This window comes from Dermacentor albipictus, chromosome 9, assembly GCF_038994185.2.
Source record: "Dermacentor albipictus isolate Rhodes 1998 colony chromosome 9, USDA_Dalb.pri_finalv2, whole genome shotgun sequence".
In the NCBI taxonomy this organism is placed as follows: Eukaryota; Metazoa; Arthropoda; class Arachnida; order Ixodida; family Ixodidae; genus Dermacentor; species Dermacentor albipictus.
In genome coordinates, this window is record NC_091829.1 from 85,262,073 (window position 1) to 85,283,240 (window position 21,168).

Here is a 21,168-nt window from a genome sequence, read left to right on the forward strand (position 1 = left end):
AATGAGCAGAAATATTTTTTCTCACCAAAAATGGAAAAACGGTAAGCCTATAGCCCATGAAAATATCATCTCAACCACCGAACATAATTTCTGTTCGAAGTGCTGCTTCTTCGCATAAATCACTACCCACGCATGCGCTGACGACGGTTTGCGCGAGAAATAAACCAATGTGCAGAAAAAATTTTAAAATGGAAAAACGATAAGTCTATAGCCCATGAAAATATCATCTCAGCCACCAAACATAATTTCTGTTTGAAGTGCTGCTTCTTCGCAGAAATCACTTCCCACGCATGCGCTGACGACTATTTACGCGATAAATAAACTAATGAGCAGAAATAATTTTTCTCGCAGAAAATGGAAAAACGGTAAGCCTATAGCCCATGAAAATATCATCTCAGCCACCGAACATAATTTCTGTTGGAAGTGCTGCTTCTTCGGATAAATCACTTCCCACGCATGCGCTAACGACGATTTAGGCGATAAATAAACCAATGGGCAGAAATAATTTTTCTCGCAGAAAATGGAAAAACGGTAAGCCTATAGCCATTGAAAATATCATCTCAGCCACCGAACATAATTTCTGTTCGAAGTGCGGCTTCTTCGCATAAATCACTTCCCACGCATGCGCTGACGACGGTTTGCGCGAGAAATAAACCAATGAGCAGAAAAAATTTTAAAATGGAAAAACGGTAAGTCTATAGCACATGAAAATATCATCTCAGCCACCGAACATAATTTCTGTTGGAAGTGCTGCTTCTGCGAATAAATCACTTCCCACGCCTGCGCTGACGACGATTTACGCGATAAATAAACTAATGAGCAGAAATAATTTTTCTCGCAGAAAATGGAAAAACGGTAAGCCTATAGCACATGAAAATATCATCTCAGCCACCGAACATAATTTCTGTTGGAAGTGCTGCATCTTCGGATAAATCACTTCCCACGCATGCGCTGACGACGATTTACGCGATAAATAAACTAATGAGCAGTAATAATTTTTCTCGCAGAAAATGGAAAAACGGTAAGCCTATAGCACATGAAAATATCATCTCAGCCACCGAACATAATTTTTGTTGGAAGTGCTGCTTCTTCGGATAAATCACTTCCCACGCATGCGCTGACGACGATTTACGCGATAAATAAACTAATGAGCAGAAATAATTTTTCTCGCAGAAAATGGAAAAACGGTAAGCCTATAGCCCATGAAAATATCATCTCAGCCACCGAACATAATTTCTGTTGGAAGTGCTGCTTCTTCACATAAATCACTTCCCACGCATGCGCTGACGACTATTTATGCGATAAATAAACTAATGAGCAGAAATAATTTTTCTCGCTGAAAATGGAAAAACGGTAAGCCTATAGCCCATGAAAATATCATCTCAGCCACCGAACATAATTTCTGTTGGAAGTGCTGCTTCTTCGCATAAATCACTTCCCACGCATGCGCTGACGGCGATTTGCGCGAGAAATAAATGAATACGCAGAAATATTTTTTCTCGCAAAAAAATGAAAAACGATAAGCCTATAGCCCATGAAAATATCATCTCAGCCACCGAATTTAATTTCTGTTGGAAGTTCTGCTTCTTCGCATAAATCACTTCCCACGCATATGCTGCAGACGATTTGCGCCAGAAATAAATGAATGAGCAGAAATAATTTTTCTCACCGGAAATGGAAAAACGGTAAGCCTGTAGCCCATGAAAATATCATCTCAGCCACCGAACATAATTTCTGTTGTAAGTGCTTCTTCGCATAAATCACTTACCACGCATGCGCTGGCGGCGATTTGCGAAAAAAATTAATGAATGAGCAGAAATAATTTTTCTCACCAAAAATGGAAAAACGGTAAGCCTGTAGCCCATAAAAATATCATCTCAGCCACCGAATATAATTTCTGTTGAAAGTGCTGCTTCTTCGCATAAATCACTTCCCACGCATGTGCTGACGAAGATTTGCGCGAGAAAGAAACGATTGAGCAGAAAGAATTTTTCTCACCAAAAATGGAAAAACGGTAAGCCTATAGCCCATGAAAACATCTTCTCGGCCACCGAATATAATTTCTGTTTAAGAGCTGCTTCGTATAAATCACTTCCCACGCATGCGCTGACGACGATTTGCGCGAAAAATAAACGAATGAGCAGAAAGAATTTTTCTCACCAAAAATGGAAAAACGGTAAGCCTATAGCCCATGAAAATATCATCTAAGCCACCAAACATAATTTCTGTTGGAAGTGCTGCTTCTTCGCATAAATCACTTCCCACGCATGCGCTGACGACATTTGGCGCGAGAAATAAACGAATGAGCAGAAATATTTTTTCTCACCAAAAATGGAAAAACGGTAAGCCTATAGCCCATGAAAATATCATCTCAGCCACCGAACATAATTTCTGTTCGAAGTGCTGCTTCTTCACATAAATCACTTCCCACGCATGCGCTGACGACGGTTTGCGCGAGAAATAAACCAATGAGCAGAAAAAATTTTAAAATGGAAAAACGGTAAGTCTATAGCCCATGAAAATATCATCTCAGCCACCGAACATAATTTCTGTTTGAAGTGCTGCTTCTTCGCATAAATCACTTCCCACGCATGCGCTGACGACTATTTACGCGATAAATAAACTAATGAGCAGAAATAATTTTTCTCGCAGAAAATGCAAAAACGGTAAGCCTATAGCCCATGAAAATATCATCTCAGCCACCGAACATAATTTCTGTTGGAAGTGCTGCTTCTTCGCATAAATCACTTCCCACGCATGCGCTGACGACTATTTACGCGATAAATAAACTAATGAGCAGAAATAATTTTTCTCGCAGAAAATGGAAAAACGGTAAGCCTATAGCCCATGAAAATATCATCTCAGCCACCGAACATAATTTCTGTTCGAAGTGCTGCTTCTTCGCATAAATCACTTCCCATGCATGCGCTGACGACGGTTTGCGCGAGAAATAAACCAATGAGCAGAAAAAATTTTAAAATGGAAAAACGGTAAGTCTATAGCACATGAAAATATCATCTCAGCCACCGAACATAATTTCTGTTGGAAGTGCTGCTTCCGCGGATAAATCACTTCCCACGCATGCGCTGACGACGATTTACGCGATAAATAAACTAATGAGCAGAAATAATTTTTCTCACCGGAAATGGAAAAACGGTACGCCTATAGCCTATGAAAATATCATCTCAGCCACCGAAGATAATTTCTGTTGTAAGTGCTTCTTCGCATAAATAACTTCCCACGCATGCGCTGACGGCGATTTGTGCGAGAAATAAATGAATGAGCAGAAATAATTTTTCTCACCGGAAATGGAAAAACGGTGAGCCCGTAGCCCATGAAAATATCATCTCAGCCACCGAACATAATTTCTGTTGTAAGTGCTTCTTCGCATAAATCACTTACCACGCATGCGCTGACGGCGATTTGCGAAAAAAATAAATGAATGAGCAGAAATAATTTTTCTCACCAAAAATGGAAAAACGGTAAGCCGACTAATAGCCCATAAAAATATCATCTCAGCCACCGAATATAATTTCTGTTGGAAGTGCTGCTTCTTCGCATAAATCACTTCCCACGCATGTGCTGACGAAGATTTGCGCGAGAAATAAACGATTGAGCAGAAAGAATTTTTCTCACCAAAAATGGAAAAACGGTAAGCCTATAGCCCATGAAAACATCTTCTCGGCCACCGAATTTAATTTCTGTTTAAGAGCTGCTTCGTATAAATCAGTTCCCACGCATGCGCTGACGACATTTGGCGCGAGAAATAAACGAATGAGCAGAAATATTTTTTCTCACCAAAAATGGAAAAACGGTAAGCCCATGAAAATATCATCTCAGCCACCGAACATAATTTCTGTTCGAAGTGCTGCTTCTTCGCATAAAATCACTTCCCACGCATGCGCTGACGACGGTTTGCGCGAGAAATAAACCAATGAGCAGAAAAAATTTTAAAATGGAAAAACGGTAAGTCTATAGCCCATGAAAATATCATCTCAGCCACCGAACATAATTTCTGTTTGAAGTGCTGCTTCTTCGCAAAAATTACTTCCCACGCATGCGCTGACGACTATTTACGCGATAAATAAACTAATGAGCAGAAATAATTTTTCTCGCAGAAAATGCAAAAACGGTAAGCCTATAGCCCATGAAAATATCATCTCAGCCACCGAACATAATTTCTGTTCGAAGTGCTGCTTCTTCGCGTAAATCACTTCCCACGCATGCGCTGACGACGGTTTGCGCGAGAAATAAACCAATGAGCAGAAAAAATTCTAAAATGGAAAAACGGTAAGCCTATAGCCCATGAAAATATCATCTCAGCCACCGAACATAATTTCTGTTGGAAGTGCTGCTTCTTCGCATAAATCACTTCCCACGCATGCGCTGACGACTATTTACGCGATAAATAAACTAATGAGCAGAAATAATTTTTCTCGCAGAAAATGGAAAAACGGTAAGCCTATAGCACATGAAAATATCATCTCAGCCACCGAACATAATTTCTGTTGGAAGTGCTGCTTCTTCGGATAAATCACTTCCCACGCATGCGCTGACGACGATTTACGCGATAAATAAACTAATGAGCAGAAATAATTTTTGTCGCAGAAAATGGAAAAACGGTAAGCCTATAGCCCATGAAAATATCATCTCAGCCACCGAACATAATTTCTGTTCGAAGTGCTGCTTCTTCGCATAAATCACTTCCCACGCATGCGCTGACGACGGTTTGCGCGAGAAATAAACCAATGAGCAGAAAAAATTTTAAAATGGAAAAACGGTAAGTCTATAGCCCATGAAAATATCATCTCAGCCACCGAACATAATTTCTGTTGGAAGTGCTGCTTCTGCGGATAAATCACTTCCCACGCATGCGCTGACGACGATTTACGCGATAAATAAACTAATGAGCAGAAATAATTTTTCTCGCAGAAAGTGGAAAAACGGTAAGCCTATAGCCCATGAAAATATCATCTCAGCCACCGAACATAATTTCTGTTCGAAGTGCTGCTTCTCTGCATAAATCACTTCCCACGCATGCGCTGACGACGGTTTGCGCGAGAAATAAACCAATGAGCAGAAAAAATTTTAAAATGGAAAAACGGTAAGTCTATAGCCCATGAAAATATCATCTCAGCCACCGAACATAATTTCTGTTGGAAGTGCTGCTTCTTCGGATAAATCACTTCCCACGCATGCGCTGACGACGATTTACGCGATAAATAAACTAATGAGCAGAAATAATTTTTCTCGCAGAAAATGGAAAAACGGTAAGCCTATAGCCCATGAAAATATCATCTCAGCACCGAACATAATTTCTGTTCGAAGTGCTGCTTCTTCGCATAAATCACTTCCCACGCATGCGCTGACGACGGTTTGCGCGAGAAATAAACCAATGAGCAGAAAAAATTTTAAAATGGAAAAACGGTAAGTCTATAGCCCATGAAAATATCATCTCAGCCACCGAACATAATTTATGTTGGAAATGCTGCTTCTTCGCATAAATCACTTCCCACGCATGCGCTGACGACTATTTACGCGATAAATAAACTAATGAGCAGAAATAAATTTTCTCGCAGAAAATGGAAAAACGGTAAGCCTATAGCCCATGAAAATATCATCCCAGCCACGGAACATAATTTCTGTTGGAAGTTCTGCTTCTTCGCATAAATCACTTCCCACGCATATGCTAAAGACAATTTGCGCCAGAAATAAACGAATGAGCAGAAATAATTTTTCTCACCAAAAATGGAAAAACGGTAAGCCTATAGCCCATGAAAATATCATCTCAGCCACCGAAAATAACTTCTGTCGAAACAGCTGCTTCTTCGCATTCATGACTTACCACGCAAGCGCTGACGATGATTAACGCGATAAATGGACGAATAAGCAGAGATTGGTTCTGGGAATTTTTTCCCTGAGCTGTTTGCTGGCCGTCACGTTCGAACAGCCTCCCATTCAGGGAAGGTAACCTTCGCTGTTTCGCACACGTGTGCCCAAGAGAGGAGAAATAAACATCCGCCCTCTCTGATACCGGGGAGACCACGAGTAGAAATAAAGTGCACCATGCCACACTAGTGCGCACCTTGTCCACCACATTACGGTGGCCTTTTGCAAGCCGTGTGGCAGAGCTCACCCGGAACAAAAACCGCAGGTCCTTAGGCTGCCCCGACACCCCTTCCTCGAAGCCTGAAAGTTACGTGTACCCCATTGCGTTCGCCTAATCGACTCCTTCCTCTCCCCGTTAATGCTGCCCCGTATGCTAGCGCGAGATTAAGAAGTTCGCAGGGACAACATGGCCGCAATTAGCACATGTCCGGGATAGTTGGAGAAGTATGGGAGAGGCCTTTGCCCTGTAGTGGGCGTAGCCAGGCTGATGATGCTAGCTTAAACGATCGTTCGAGCCGCGGTGCCCGCATCGCATTTTTTTTTTTTAAAGCAATGCAGGCGCCGCGATTTGAACCACCGCCGTTCGAACTGCGTTTACATTACGAGCTGAGTATCCAAATCACTAGGCCATCGGAACGGCACAGCAGCATAGTGAGTCGAGGCGACCGAGGTAACCAGGAGCTAGCGATAACAGCCGAGAAGGTCGGCTTTTATCGTGGCCTATCGTCCTGGCATGTCGCAATAGCAATGCGATAGGCTGGAAAGGGACGCAATGAAAGAACATGTTGAGAAAGTGCCCTATAAATATATTTCTTTTTCTTTTTGCGGCACCGCACAGGGCCGCGATAGCACCGTGGTTACGCACGGAGGTCGAATGATGATCACTGACCTCGTTCTTCGACCGCCCGCGATTTGTGGGTGTCGGCGACGAACGAGACAGTCATTTGAGGAATCACCAGTCCACGAGATTGGCCAGTCGTTTCAGCGAGTGCGAGAGACAATATCTGGGGGCGTTCGCGCCTGAAATGTCTCCCTTTGCCTAGGTACCACGGAGGAGCAGTTTCTTAGCTCGTTCTGTCCCTAGGTGTGCCGGCATTTAACGCGACAGCGTTAAGGAGCTCGTGTCGCAGAAAAGCCGGTGTCGGCGTCGTCGGCGTTGGCCGTGAGCGATAAATCCCAGCAGGCACTTCACGAATAAAAAAAATTGGAGGACGCTTAAGCTTCGCCTTCAAGACTGGAACGCGACAGCGTTCCCGTTGACCCGCCAAGGGGTGTAAGACCATGGGCTACGGCGCAGCGACTACGCGCCCCGCATAGGACGCGGTGAGCAACGCAGCGTTCGGCGAGACAACGAAATGTGCTCCTGAGCAAGCGACGCACGCCTGAGCCTTAGAAACAGCTCGTTTCTAAGGCAATACCGCGTTCACTAGAGGCGTATTTGTACCGCTTTGAAGCATCAAACTCGTGGCTCAGTGGTAACGTCTCCGTCTCACACTCCGGAGACCTTGGTTTGATTCCCACCCAGCCCATCTTGCAAGTTGTTTTTTATTCATAAAGTGCCTGCTGGGATTTATCGCTCACGGTCAACGCCGCGGACGCCGACTTTTCTGCGACACGAGCTCCTTAACGCTGTCGCGTTAAAAACAACACGGGCTGGGTGGGAATCGAACCAGGGTCTCCGGAGTGTGAGACGGAGACTCTACCACTCAGCCACGAGTTCAATGCTTCAAAACGGTACAAAAGCGTCTCTAGTGAATGCGGTGTTGCCTTAGAAACGAGCTGTTTCTAAGGCTCAGGCGTGCGTCGCTTGCTCAGGCGCACATTTCGTTGCCGCGCCGAACGGGGCGCTGCTCGACGCTCACCGGGTCCGATGCGGGGCGCGTAGTCGCTGCGCCGTAGCCCACTGTCTTACACCCCTTGGCGGGTCGACAGGAACGCTGTCGCGTTCCACTCTTGAAGGCGAAGCTTAAGCGTCCTCCAATTTTTTCACGAGACGTTTATTTGAGGGATCGCCAGCCGTTTTTGCGCAGGCTCGAGTAAGAGCGGGCGTGAGAGTGAAAATATGGGGGCTTTCGCTTCTTGAATATGACTTTGTCTAGGCACTACGGAGGAGGTTTTTTAGCGTGTGTTGTAGGCGTTTGTCCCTAGCGTGCCGGCATGGCGGAGTGGGGTCGAGTTTGTTTACGCTCGGACGTTGGCTGCCGGCGCGGTAAAATAGGCGAAGCAGCAGGCACGGACGCCCGATTAGGCGACCGCTGTGTCGGACAGACTGTCTCGATCGCACCTGCGGCGCTCGTGCTAATTCAGTTGTGGGGGATCATGGCTTGCGACCGTAGTGAGCCCGGGCCGCATATGCCGATGGCTGTTTGCCGGTTCTAAGTTTTGCGAGCCAAGCTTCATGCAGCTTCTTGTCCTGCGGCTACGTGTGAATAATTAAGGCTGACACCAGGCTCGGTTGCGTACGTCCGGCACAGCGGCACCGAGCAGTAGCAGCCACTACCTATTATAGTGCTTTCGAATGTTGTCAAGCGGACACGCAAGGCGGTAAAGCCTCACCACTTAATCAGAACCGCAGCGCAGGTGGTGCATTAAACTTTAGTTTTCAGCTCGCTTCCGCGCTTCCGAAGCAGCCGACGCGGCCGCTGTGTCCACGTGATCCCTCTTGCACGTCTCGCCGACGGTGGCGCCAGCTTTTGCAGTGGTGGAGCTCGCCCCCATAAACAGCGAGATACTACTGAGCTCACTAGCACGGCCCCTCGATGCAAAGCAAGGTGCGGCCAGCTACGTCGCGCCGCGGACAATAGGCGGGCGAGTCTCAGCCGAGTTTACAGTTGCGACCGCTTTTCTTGGTGAGGGCGCCACCGGTCGGGATGCTTTCACGACTTCGCGCCGGGGCTAATCGGGCGTTGGTTCTCGCGTCAGAACGTGTTTGCCTCGTGCTCTACGCACTAATCTCGTGCTTTTTCCCGTGCGTATGTGTGAGCAAGATGGTTCGCGTCAGAACGTGTTTGCCTCGTGCGGTATGCATTAATCTCGGGCTTTTTCGCGTGCGTGTGCGTGAGCAAGTTTGCCTGTGCTTGCTGTGCTTTGTTAAGGCTTTTCAGTGTGCGTGTGTGCCGTAGCCAGCCTCGTTCATGTGGCGCGATGACGCGCAACTGTTGTGTGCCACTCTGCGACACTAATGCCAAAAAGGACCCGACTCTGAAACATCACGAGTTCCCATGTGACTTGGAGCGTTGAGAAGCGTGGAAATGTCTCTCGCCAAGGAGTGTCGGGAAAAGGAAGCAAGTGGGAACTGAGTGATAGATCTCTGGTATGTTCCCTGCACTTTACACAATGTGACTATAAAACGAACACGGAACTTAGGCTCCTGCTTCCGAATGCGGTACCAACCGTGTTTTGCAAATATCCATAGTACCTGCAAAAAGAGAATGTGTGGCCAAAAAAAGCCACCGAGGAAACTTTACTGATCACACAGTAGTTGAGGCAAGCGATAATTGCGGCAGCTCAGGAGAAAGCCCCAACATCGAAAGCGCCTTGCAGTTTCTCAGCGACGAGGTGGAAGCTCTAGTTCCAGAGACTGCCTTAGAATCATGCTCTGAACGTAGTTTTTCTGTTGATCAGGCCTGCCAAACTACATTAGATATTGTGGACGTCCTAGAACAGTCAAAGCAAGCAGTCAAGAGATTGAAAAAAAAAGTTGCCCGTCAAGGAGAAGAGTTGAAAAAATTGCAGTCCGAACGGGACGAAATGAAAAACCGCCTCTTAGTTTATGAAAACAACGAAATTCAATGCTTTGTTCAGGTATTACAAAGAGCAGAAAGAGGAGACAAAGCTGCTGTTTTTATCAGCAACCAAGTGGCCACTTCAGGGGAAAAAAACCTGCCTACAATGAAAGAATACTGCGGGAATGTGTTTTATGGAAAGCGCGCTCAAATAAAGGGCACGAGCATGTTCGAAGTAGAGGCCCTTTGAAGCTTCGTTAAAAGGGACGCACTCCTTAGATAGCCTCTGGCATCACTCAATATGCTTCATTTTCATGAGAAACAATCTAATGATGATTATTTGCAATGATAAGAGTTTTTATTTCATCTAAGTTAGTTTGAATTACTTGGGAAACTCGTACAAGTTCTCCCTGTGTAAAGTTTTTATATTGCGTACGTGTTTACGAGAAGTGAATAAAAGTACTGATAGATCGCTTCAAGCCGAACCTCTCGATGGAAGTGCACCAACCGGTCGTGCATCGTACGGGCAACGGTCACGGATAGTGTTCAGGCGTACTTTAGAACAGATTTCCACCCCTGTGACAATCTGTTGGCGTTTGTGGCGTAATCAGCACTTCCATTGACGTCTTAAAAAAATTTTGTCTGCAATTTCGAAATATAAAACGCATTATTTACGCCTTGACTGCCGTGGAGATCGCGCGTGCCGACGCAGCTGTGAAGGCGCTCTCTATCAGCAGCCATCCCCGAGCAGTGGCGCCGCAGCGGGCGCACGGAGAACTAGGCCCGAGACGCCGTTCAGGCGCGACGCAGCGGGCCGCACCTTGTGCTTTTGGATCGAGCGGCCCTGTCACTAGTTACATTCAACCGTTTACGCATCAGTTATCGCGCATGCATAAAAGCCAAAAATTCCAAAAAGCGAACGTCTACAAAGTCAATTGGTCGTGTCGTCTGCTATTTTACTGAACTTCGATTGCATTTTTTTTTACGGCGTCATGGCTGTATGTGCATCCCTCACCATTGTCGGCCCACACCGTTTTGGCTGGCTCAAAAGAATGCAAGTGCGTGCATATAAAATTGATGGACGAATACTGGATATGTATAATAAACCTTAGTTCATGCAATTCGAAAGGTGGTTTGAGCGGTCAAAGCTCCTTGGTAACAATGTACCCAGCTACCTCATAAAGTTGGCTCTCAAATAAAAGACTGAACCAAGGTCAAGCAGCGCAACCTCAATGCCACGTGCAATCAAAAGCAGCACCGGTCCTTTGCTTAGAGAGAGAGAGAGAGAAAGGATTGCTTTGCTTAACATTTACAGTAACCTTAGGCATGACCCTCAAAGCTAGGTGGGGAAGTGGCTTTACAAGAAATATAGAAAATATCACCCAAGGTACGTAAAATTCCAAAGCACTTCTAAGCATGTTATATGTAGATAGGTAATGTTCTGGCATGGCCTATGGATATGCATACACGACTAGGGTTGCAAGTTAATCCGCCACAGCTTCGAAATGCTGTGGTTTGAACAAGTGCCATTCAAATTTAATTGTAATAGGTTATTGTGCCACCCTCCCTTCATGTCAGAACTCATTCTTTCCATATTCACTTTTATTGCGATAGCATTTATATGGACACTCCGGGCGCGTTTCTGCCGTCGGCGTCGCCGTGAGGTTTCGCATGAGTGAAAGCTTGCGAGGGTGAGCTGGCAAACGTGGTTCAATCTCGCATGCGCGAGCGAGAAACGCGGGCCGGAAGCATGCCGGGCACGAGTCAGGGGTGTCGGGTAAAGGAGGAGGGGCATTCCTCACCAGCAGCTGCTAGGGTGCCTCGATGTCCTCCTCGACCACCGCTCCGTACAGAGTACGGCGGCGTCTCCGTACGACGGCGTCTACTACGGCGTTGGGCACGCAACTGGCTGACGCCGTAGTAGACGCCGTAGTAGACGCCGTAGGGACGCGTTGCCGGCGCTCATGTGTCTTGAAAGCGATTTGCGACGTGGCCAAAGTGCGCGACCACGCGGGCCTCATCTTCAAACCGATCCGCAGTGCGATGTTTGCAGAGTGCACGTAGTGTCGGTAGCTTCGTATGCGCTTCACTTTCGACGTTTTGATTGCGTTGAAGTGAGAGACGCACGAAGGTCAATTCGTTTGTTGCTGCCGTGATTCCTCACTTCAGTATTTTGACAGCCACTTTCCGCCCTCATCGAGCGAAGATGTGTTCATATTTACATGTGCGCGCATGACACCATACTCGTCAATTTTGTTAAAACACGTTGGCGGGCTAGTTGGTTTGTATCTATGATAGAATGCGTAAGCGCAACTGAACAAGGACGTAGAAAGAAGCAGGCACACAAAGTGCTGTCTCTGTATTGTTAGGAATGGCCGGACGGGGTGGCAACGTGCCAGCTTTCAGCCCGCTGCACGTGTTCCAAGCCCCCCCAGACGAGGCGCCTTCCGAGAACTGCGGATGACCGGCAGCCACGTGGCGCGCGGTAAGCTCAGGGATGTGGTACTCCTCCGCGCCACCCGGGACAGAGCACAGTTCTACGAAGCCCTCGGTCGTCGACACCGAGAGCTATGCGGCACCGAGAGTTCTACAAAGCCCTCTGACGTCGGCTCCGGAGCCTTTGTGTGTGTGCGCTCGAACTTGTGTGCGTTAGTGTGTGTGGGCCGTACTGCGGGGCGGCGGCAAGTTTACAATGATTGGACGAACGTTTCCGACCACTCGGACTCCGTCCACGCCGAACGATGACGTCAAGCGGAGAGCTTATAAGCAGCGTTTGCCGCCTGCTACAGTGTGCTCGTGTCGTGCTCGTCGTTGGGAGCTGAGTGCTCGTTGTTATGCTCAAAATGTAGTAATGAGCTGTGTGCTCGAATGCTGTTTGCTGAATGTTAATCTTGCGGGCTCCATATGGGAGTCGCGCTAGACTGCCGATGTATGCATCTTGTCTTAAAATATGTTAATATGTAAATAAATCCTGTTCACCGAATTCATCTCTACGACCTTCGACTCCTTCAAGTGGTGGCAGCGGCGAGGTAGTCCGACGACTCCTACATCTGCTTGACAGCCGTAGGATCGTCCAACGAATCTAATAGTATATCTGTTTCTTCCTATGTCCTCGTTTATTTGTCCTATTTAATTCTTTCTTTGTCCGTAACTTAGTAAGTGAATGTTTACAAGTTTATACGGCCAAAACTACTATCCTTACTTCGCAGAGCTATCTGCTAATTTGCTATCACAAGTGGTGTTTGCCTTTCGGGCGAAACTGCGACTTTCTTTTTTCGACTATCACTAATTTGGGACTGAAACAAATTGCACTATCATGACAGCACTTTGCTGTTTGCATTTCATTTCATCGTGATTGTACAAGTAGGCTATTGCATTAAGAGGGCGCCTTATCTCAGAAGCTTCTATGGCCTGTAGGTTGGAGCAACCTTTCATACATGCGTGTCACTGTAGGAAGCCTATAAGACTCCTCCTCTTTGGGTTAGTTACAAACGCGACTGAGTACACTTGTGTCCGGTGTTTTCATTCTGCCAACTTTTAAAAAAGATGCACTTACTGCTGCTTTGTTCACTCAGACAACACAACGTTACATTTCTGGTTGCCATCATCCAAAGCCCGCTGCTGTGACTCCGCAGCAATGGCATTCTGCTAAGTCAGCATGATGTTGTGGCTTGAATTCTCCGTTGCAGCAACCAGTCTGAATGGGCGTAGAACCCAAAACCCCACATATACTTACATGTAGGCGCATCAAACAATCCCAGGTGATCAAAATTAATCCAAAGAGAACCACACAACAATTGCTTTGAGTTGTTAAATCCCATAACTTGATCAGATTGTTAAACTAAAACACTTGGCATTGGAAAATATTTGCTTGACATGTTCACCCGAAGTTCTAATAGTCAAGAGGCGACAATAGCATTCAGCATCCCAACAGCAACTTGCTTCGCCAATGGTGAGGTGGGCATGCAACTCTGATTTTAAATTTTTTATGAACCATGCAAGCAAGAAAAGATACCAAGTGCTTTAAAACAGCGCGCAGATCAAGAAATGTGACCTTGCTGAAAGTGAAATGAAATTGAAAACAAAGCAGCTTAAAGTGCAATGTCAATTAAAGTTTTTAGAATAAAAATGTATGCTCTATGCAAATAAGTGCTTCATTCTTGCACACATTTATCCCGCTAGCATCATTTGCATTTGACAAAATGATTTTATGCCTAAAAACATTGGGAAAATGCATTTTTCACCCAGTCTCCAACAAACAATTTTTCTTTAACATCTGCAATGATCGATGGACCCTGAATCACCTGGTGTAAAATGTCCTTACTTGAAATTTTTGTCAGAACCTTTATGGCAGGCAGCGTCGCTGCGACAGGACATCAGAATGCCGTTAGTGAAATGTGATAGAGTGCAGTCAACATGACGGCAAGAAAGGACACAAGCTCAACTCATATAACGATAAGTCTTTGTATTTCACAGAAATGTGCCATTATAATCCTGAGTTTTACTGGTCAGATGTTGAATTCCATGGCCAGTTTGTGAAGTACGGCTAGCAAGGTAGCACAATGCATTAGCAGCTCTCTGCAGACCTTGGATCTCACGACTGCATCAACAAATGTGAGTTTTTGCATTGGCTTCGGACAAGTTTACTTAAGTACTATACAACCTGAAGTGGCCACGGAACTTCGCTCAAGCGGCACACGTTTGACAAGGTAAAAGCTACACATGCAATGCAAGTCTCCTTCGGAGACCCACCTAGGCACGACACTCGCGTTCTACAGAACAAACCTAAGAAATGTACAGGCCTATATTACAAGTTTGTGATATCGCGACCTCTCGCGCACGGTCCTCACGGTCGGGCTGCGCCCTAAGCCCTTTTGGCCAACGTTGCAGTCGCTTTGGCGGCACAGTCTGTGGCAATTAGGGTCTCGCATGGTCACTGGTCACAGCTGCCTTGCTTCGGTCATGGGCGCCGGTGAGTAGTAGTTGCAGACACTGACTATATAACACAGATGCACACACACACACTGCAATGACACGTACACGCACACACACACAAATGAAACGATGTCTTCGCACTCCTTGGCGAAAGTCCAGTGCACTTCACAAAAGTTGAAGCAGGGTCTCTCAACTGTCGACACTATCGCAGCCGGTCCTTGTCGATTTTCTGTCCCTCAAGGTATATGGGAGTCACTTTGGCTGGCTTGAAAGACCTGGGAGAGAAATGACAGTGCACAACTCACCAATGGCATCTACGCTTGCCATTTACTCTGCAAGATTAATTGAGGTTGGTACGCCTTCTGGAATACTTGTGTAGCACAAACAAAATGAAGACATAAGCACACAAACAGCACAGTGTGGTACTTGGAAATATAGACTTGTTATAGGAAGTAGCGCTGTTGTCTGTGTGTTCATGTGCTCTTCTAGTGCCCTACTTTTTTTGCAGTACACTACTTTTTCAAGAGGAGCGCTGTTTTCATGAAGACGCTAGTGTCTGAACTCGAGCTTGTCGCGACATGTTTGTAACAGAAAGATGGTGTTTTGAAAAATGGGACAAGAAAAATTGACAGATGCCATGCTGTGCAACGTGAAAACTTAAAAAAAAAACCAATGTGGCAGCATGCTTTTCTCCTTTGGCCTTGGCTAGCGAAAAGATTGAATATCTGTGTGGCTCAGTGGAAGGACACGCTCATTACCATTTACCTCGAGGCCTCTCATGCTGGCACGACACGTTCTCATTGCATTGCTTTTACTTCTTTTTCCTCTTTTCTCCCCATTTTCTTGAAAGTATGTACATTGCGTTCGCACAATAAATGATTTGTTGGCATTTAGTGCTGTATATTGTTAACACTTCCTTTTCCAATTTTTTGTGCTGTTTTTCTACTCGAAAAGACCTCATGTCAGGTGATAAGAAATGAACACTTTAGCAAAGATTGCAGGCCAAAACCCACTGTAATTCCTGTGCTTATAACTTCCCTCACCTACTGACTGAGTAACACTTATTACTAGCAAGCAAGCAAGACTTACGAGTAGGTAGAGTTTGGCACACCAACAACAAGCAAATGGTTCCCCTTCATAAACAGGCGCCACATACTCTGTAAAGCAAAAACAGATGTAAGGTTGGGGAAAGCTTGCATTTCACACGTCACTATAGTAAAGAAAAAAAAATTATGTCAAGCTAGTTTACCTTGTGGTAACCCCTGGGGTCGAGGTCCCATATTTTGAAGCACTGCGAGTCAATGAAATCCACAGAAAAGGTTATTCCAGCTTGAAATCAGCACTGCAAATCAACTTTCGACATGGACATGCAGTTTGTTGATATATTTGCTGATGCGGTATCATGTGCCACAGAAGAGTCAGGGTCCAAGTCTGCACATTAGTTACATCACCTAGTGCATGCGAATAGCACATGGTTTACATATGTGACGGAAATGTGCATCTAACGTGTTGACAGCTAACACAACTGAGCTTTCAATCTCCCTTTTTTTTCTCTCTTTTTTATTCATGGCCTTGCTAATGTGCTGAAACTAATGACTAGCCGAAGATGTTGCGTCAACTTTTCCAAACTTGTGCTGTTGGGCTTCAATACTTCTTTTATGCAGGCTGTGTGTTGAAAGTGTAAAAGAAACACTTTTTGTTCACACTGAGGACTCGTAAAACCTGTTCCTGCAATAGAGCTGTTGCTGTTAGAAGGCACCTAATGATTAGTGTCTATGGTTAGCACTCATGTGACGTTTACTGATGCAAAATCAATGTGCTGCACCAACAAACAGTTCCTGTGCATTCATCAAACTTGCACGCAAATGGAGTTAGCAAAGTGCAAACGGGATTCCAGCGGCCCTGTCTGGCTGAGTGGAACCACTGATCCACAGAGTGAAGATCGAAGCACAGTGTGATCCACTGTTAAAGGGATCACTTAATTATGATACTGACAGCGACTCAAATTATACGAGAAGACATCCGCAACGATTTTCTTTTTATTGATGTCTACCTAACGCATCATATCGGCTGCCGCTTTTCTTAGGAATGCGAGCCTTCTTGAAGTTGCTCAAGATGGAACAGTAAAGGTATGCCATTCAAGACCTCATACAGCTTTGGCAGGTCCACCTTTTTATTTTTGTATTCTGTCTAATAAATGCCATCATCATTAAGTTTGTGTTTCTCTTAAGAATGAGCTGTACTGTACACAAAAGCTAACATTAACTCCTCATGCCCATTGCTTTTCACTAGGCTGCACTCTAGGCAGCAAAAGCCGCAACTTGCTTGGTCGATCACATTCCAGTGCCTTCCGAGTGCCTATGAATGGTCAGCGTACCTTGGCAATTTGAAGCCACGTCGAGAAATCTCTGAGGCCATTCATCTTGAAGAACATGACGTAGACCTCCCCCTAAACACAACACAAAGTATATGGGTGAAAACGTTCAGGATACTACGTACTGCCATGCAGCACACAAAATGCAACACAGAAAAGAGTGGCCAAAACAAACGCTGTACAGTAAAAGCTCGTTAATTCGAACCACAAGGGGAAGCCGCTTCAGTTCAAATTAACGAAAGTTCGAACTAACGAAAGTCAAGGTAAACAACAGTATACTGCGATTTGGAAGCAGTAGGGCATGTCAGAAATGTAATGCTTGAAAAAGTATGTGATTGTAGTCTACCTTCTTTCCTTGAAGGCGACAGCTAGCACGTTTTGCTCTAATAAGCGAATGTGGCGGAAGGCCTCCTCTTCGCCTTCTTCGAAACTGAAGAAGAGACGGGCAGCATTCAATCCAGCCATGTCATCCGAAGCGAAGGGCTGCACTGGCGCTTCATCTTCCTCCTCCTCGTAGTCAATGGCAGCGACAGGTTCAGCGCTTCTGACCTGAGAAATTATGTTCTCATCTGTCAATGCACCACACACCACTGCACTCTCGTCTATGTCGACATGGCCAGCAAAGGAGATTTGCAAACCCCCCAGATTTGCGATGGACAAGAAGTCTCGGAGGTCAACGTAGAATGGAGAGGAGGCAGCCGCCGCTGCGTTCTTGCTGACCCGGCGGCGGTTAGATTTTTCCCGATTTTGCCTTCTCTCGCCATTCTCTCCGTTCTGGAGGCGACGCAGCCTTGTGTGTAGGCTGTAGGCACGTTTCTCTAGCCGTGTGCCAGGCACCAGCATGGTGGCGCGTACTTCGAATTATCCGTGGCAGTACCTTCTCGCGTTCAAATTAACGGGCTTTTTTATGCAAAGACTTCTGTGGAGCTTGGCCGGACCAAATCGTACAGTTAGAATTATCCATAAATTCAAATTATTGAAGTTCGAATTAACGAGCTTTCACTGTACTCACAACTATGTTTTATTAAAAAAAGCTTATTTGTGCATTTATTCACCACCGTACCACAGAAAATCGCACTTCATTAAAAAGAACACAAATTTCTTGTTCTAAAAATGCAAGCTTTATCACCTTGAATGCCAGCCTTCCATATATGACAATTTACACTCCTGCAGTGCGATCAATAGCTGGCTGACACTTGTCATGATTGGTGACATGAAATGCCTCCATTTCCCTTGTCAAGAAAACAGACCGATGGGCTAGTTGGTATTGTGCTATGCATGACACAATTCTCTTGTCCGTTGATCCTTGTGGTTTGCAATTACGTATCATGCTTTCACGAAATAGCAGTTTAAGAGGCAACTACACTTAAAGCAAAGCTTGAAGGTAATAAAGTGATGTGACCTGATGTTTAGTATGAACACATTTTGGTGTTGCAGTAATGGGTTGGTGAAGAGGGTATGTGTAAGGGCACGGCACATCAGTGTCATCCCCACCATGACACCTGAACACCTGCGCTCAGTTGCCACAGAAGGAATGAACCTCAGTTTCATGTGTTACACAGGCACTTTGGTTTGGTGCCTTTTTTAACATTACAGAGATGACTCCAACTGAACCAGTCCACCACTCAGTCAAGGGTGACACACCATGTCAATCTGCTTTAGCTAGAAAGCAAGAAGCTCAAAGGCGGCAAGAGGCAACCAAGAGTGTCAAACGACGAGAAGCTTTGCTTACTTTTACACAGCAACTGGTTAGGACAATGTATATTCAACTGCCTGACAGGGGCAAACAAGGTAGGCTATGAAAGCCGTGTGGCACAATGCGGAAACAGCCAAGCCATGAGCAGTCTTACCTTTGTGTCGGGGATGAAATTCTCTTCACACGGACTTTTACTGTGGTCTAACACAATGGCTCGTCTCAGCAGGTCGTGGATCACCTGCTCATAGTTTTCCTTCTTGACACTGCACCAGTAATAAAAGGATAAATGGGTGTAGAGAATTCCTTTGGTCTGGTTCAAAGGATACTGCATGATTGTAAACAAAGGTAACACACTGAGGTAATGGTCAGCTTTAGGGCACAGAGCACATGATAAAGTGGCTCTCCAATGCTTTACTATCAACACCTTTGAGCCTTATGAAGGTAATGTTTAAAATCCACACAACAGAACTGTCAACCATGCTAGTTCATAATAATTCATTAAGATACTGTTACTACAATGCGACTGTTATGGTCATTTGAAGGCCTGTCTCAAAAATTCATGTCACCTCTCAGCAAAGCTCACACTGGTGGTAAAATTGTAAATATGTTGGCAAATATGTCCGCAACTTTGTTTATGCCAGTTACATAGTTACACAGTGGAGATGACTCTTTTATTTCACTTAAACTCAAGGGGCGCACTTTCTGTAATTCCATGTATTGCAATTTGTTTTTATCTGAAATAACCATATAAAATAAATTATACTGCATAAAAAATAATAAATAAAAGCTTAAGGAGTTCCATTCCAAAGCAACCCTACATATGCTGCTGCCAACTGTGTATCCTTGCTGTCAACGGTTTTCTCATTCAAGCTATTAACAAACTAATGAACAAATTAACATTTTAACTAATCATTTTTCTTTTACTGAGGCGCTAATAAAACATTGTATGTAGCTTCGAAAAACATGCAAATAAGTTCCCAAGTGAACAAGCATTTGTGTAGCCTTTTTTTCTAGATCACCATAGCACATTAGAAACAGTATAGGAAAGTTGCTGGACTGTACTTCTTTTATTTGATGGGCTCACTTTCGTGGTCTATAAGAGAAATTAAGAAGAATGTTAGCTCACTGAAAACAGTTAGTTTTAGCAGGTATTAAGCATTTCTGAATGCTTTCTACAAATGTTCGTCTGATATTATAGTCATAAGTGATCAAGATGTCTAACTATACTACAGCTCATCATCCCATTACGTGTTAAGAAAGAATACTCAAAACTAGAGTATTGAGCTCGTAGATGGTTCTGTAGACGGTTTGCCCTGCACTGGGACATTGCATGGACATTCTACCACGTGAACGCCAAATTCAAATTGAACAGGCAAAGCATTACAGTTTAAATTTTACTGTGCTATGCTCTGTGCTATGTTTTGTAATGAAGATGACACCGTGTCTTTTTTTCAATGCCCATCTAGTGAAGCCAAAACCAATGGTCGCTTGCAACGTGCCACTTCAACAGTAGCTGGTCAGGGATAAGGGCATGTTTAGGGCCGCATCAGCCATGTTGAGTATGTCTACCTTCTTTCATTGCAGATCACGCTGAAGCAAAGAAGCGAGCACAGAGCAACGGCAGTACCCAGTGCAAGTTAACCGTGCTCTAGCAACAGCAGGTACAAAATGGCAGGCACTGTGCTTCATGCACCATTAGGTTTCATGCACTGCAGAGCAAGTGCACAGGTTGGAGAAGGCTGTGGGCAAGGGTTGGCCACTACATGCCTATACACTACCACTTGCCAGAAATTATGACGAGACCTGAGGGACTTCAGTGCAATCGATTATACTGTTTTCTGGCTGCATCTAACACATGTTGTCATGTGTTGCCATTATCGCAGCTACAGATTTGAAAATGCTTGAAATGGCAAAATAGATGCACACAAATGATGGCTGGATAAAACGTTTAAAAATCTGTCCAGTAGTGTGCCTGATACAGCTCCTTGTTAAGTGCATAATGGGCAGGGTCACTGTTGTTGCACTAAAATAATACAAAAATGTATGCAGTGGCTAATCGGACACTAAAGTAAAAAATAGTTTTACATGTATTAGTAAATTACCATCTTACAATACAAAATAATAATAATAATAATAACTTTCATCGCGTGAGGAGGTTTGGCAAGTCAGAAAAGACACAAAAATGAAAGACAAGTGGCAACGTCACTTAGAAGTTTCTGCACCAGCTTGCAATAATTTCATAGATTTTGATTACATCTGTTTGAACCTAGTTAACTTTTTATCGGTAAAGAACGACTATATTGTAGTATTTTAATATGACCAAAGATTGAACTCGGCAAGTTTCAAGGACTTTTACTTGGCAACAATGAGTCAAATACAAAAAAAAAACTTTAAAATCCGTGATGTCAAACTGACATACCATCACTCGAATTTCAGCGTAGAATTCATAAAACGTAACTGTGACCTTAGTCTTTTCTTCTACTAACCAATCTATTCTGCAAAATTAATGATAACAGTTCTGAAAGAATACTTCATCAGTTTAACCTTGC

At 44.7% G+C, this 21,168-nt stretch overlaps 1 protein-coding gene across 6 annotated transcripts in view; it reads right to left on the reverse strand.

Annotated features, from left to right (window-relative positions):
• Positions 1-14,062: 14,062 nt before the first annotated feature.
• The window catches only part of LOC139049464 (protein O-linked-mannose beta-1,2-N-acetylglucosaminyltransferase 1-like), a 533,721-nt gene continuing 526,615 nt past the window's right edge, over positions 14,063-21,168 (reverse strand). For all 6 annotated transcript variants that reach the window (XM_070524938.1, XM_070524940.1, XM_070524941.1 and 3 more), the window contains 5 exons: positions 18,774-18,882; positions 16,927-16,998; positions 15,799-15,840; positions 15,639-15,706; positions 14,063-14,824 (listed from right to left, as the gene is read on the reverse strand). In XM_070524938.1, the coding sequence (XP_070381039.1) occupies positions 14,752-14,824; positions 15,639-15,706; positions 15,799-15,840; positions 16,927-16,998; positions 18,774-18,882 (364 nt within the window). In that variant the 3' untranslated portion in view covers positions 14,063-14,751. The remainder of the gene's footprint in view (positions 14,825-15,638; positions 15,707-15,798; positions 15,841-16,926; positions 16,999-18,773; positions 18,883-21,168) is intronic.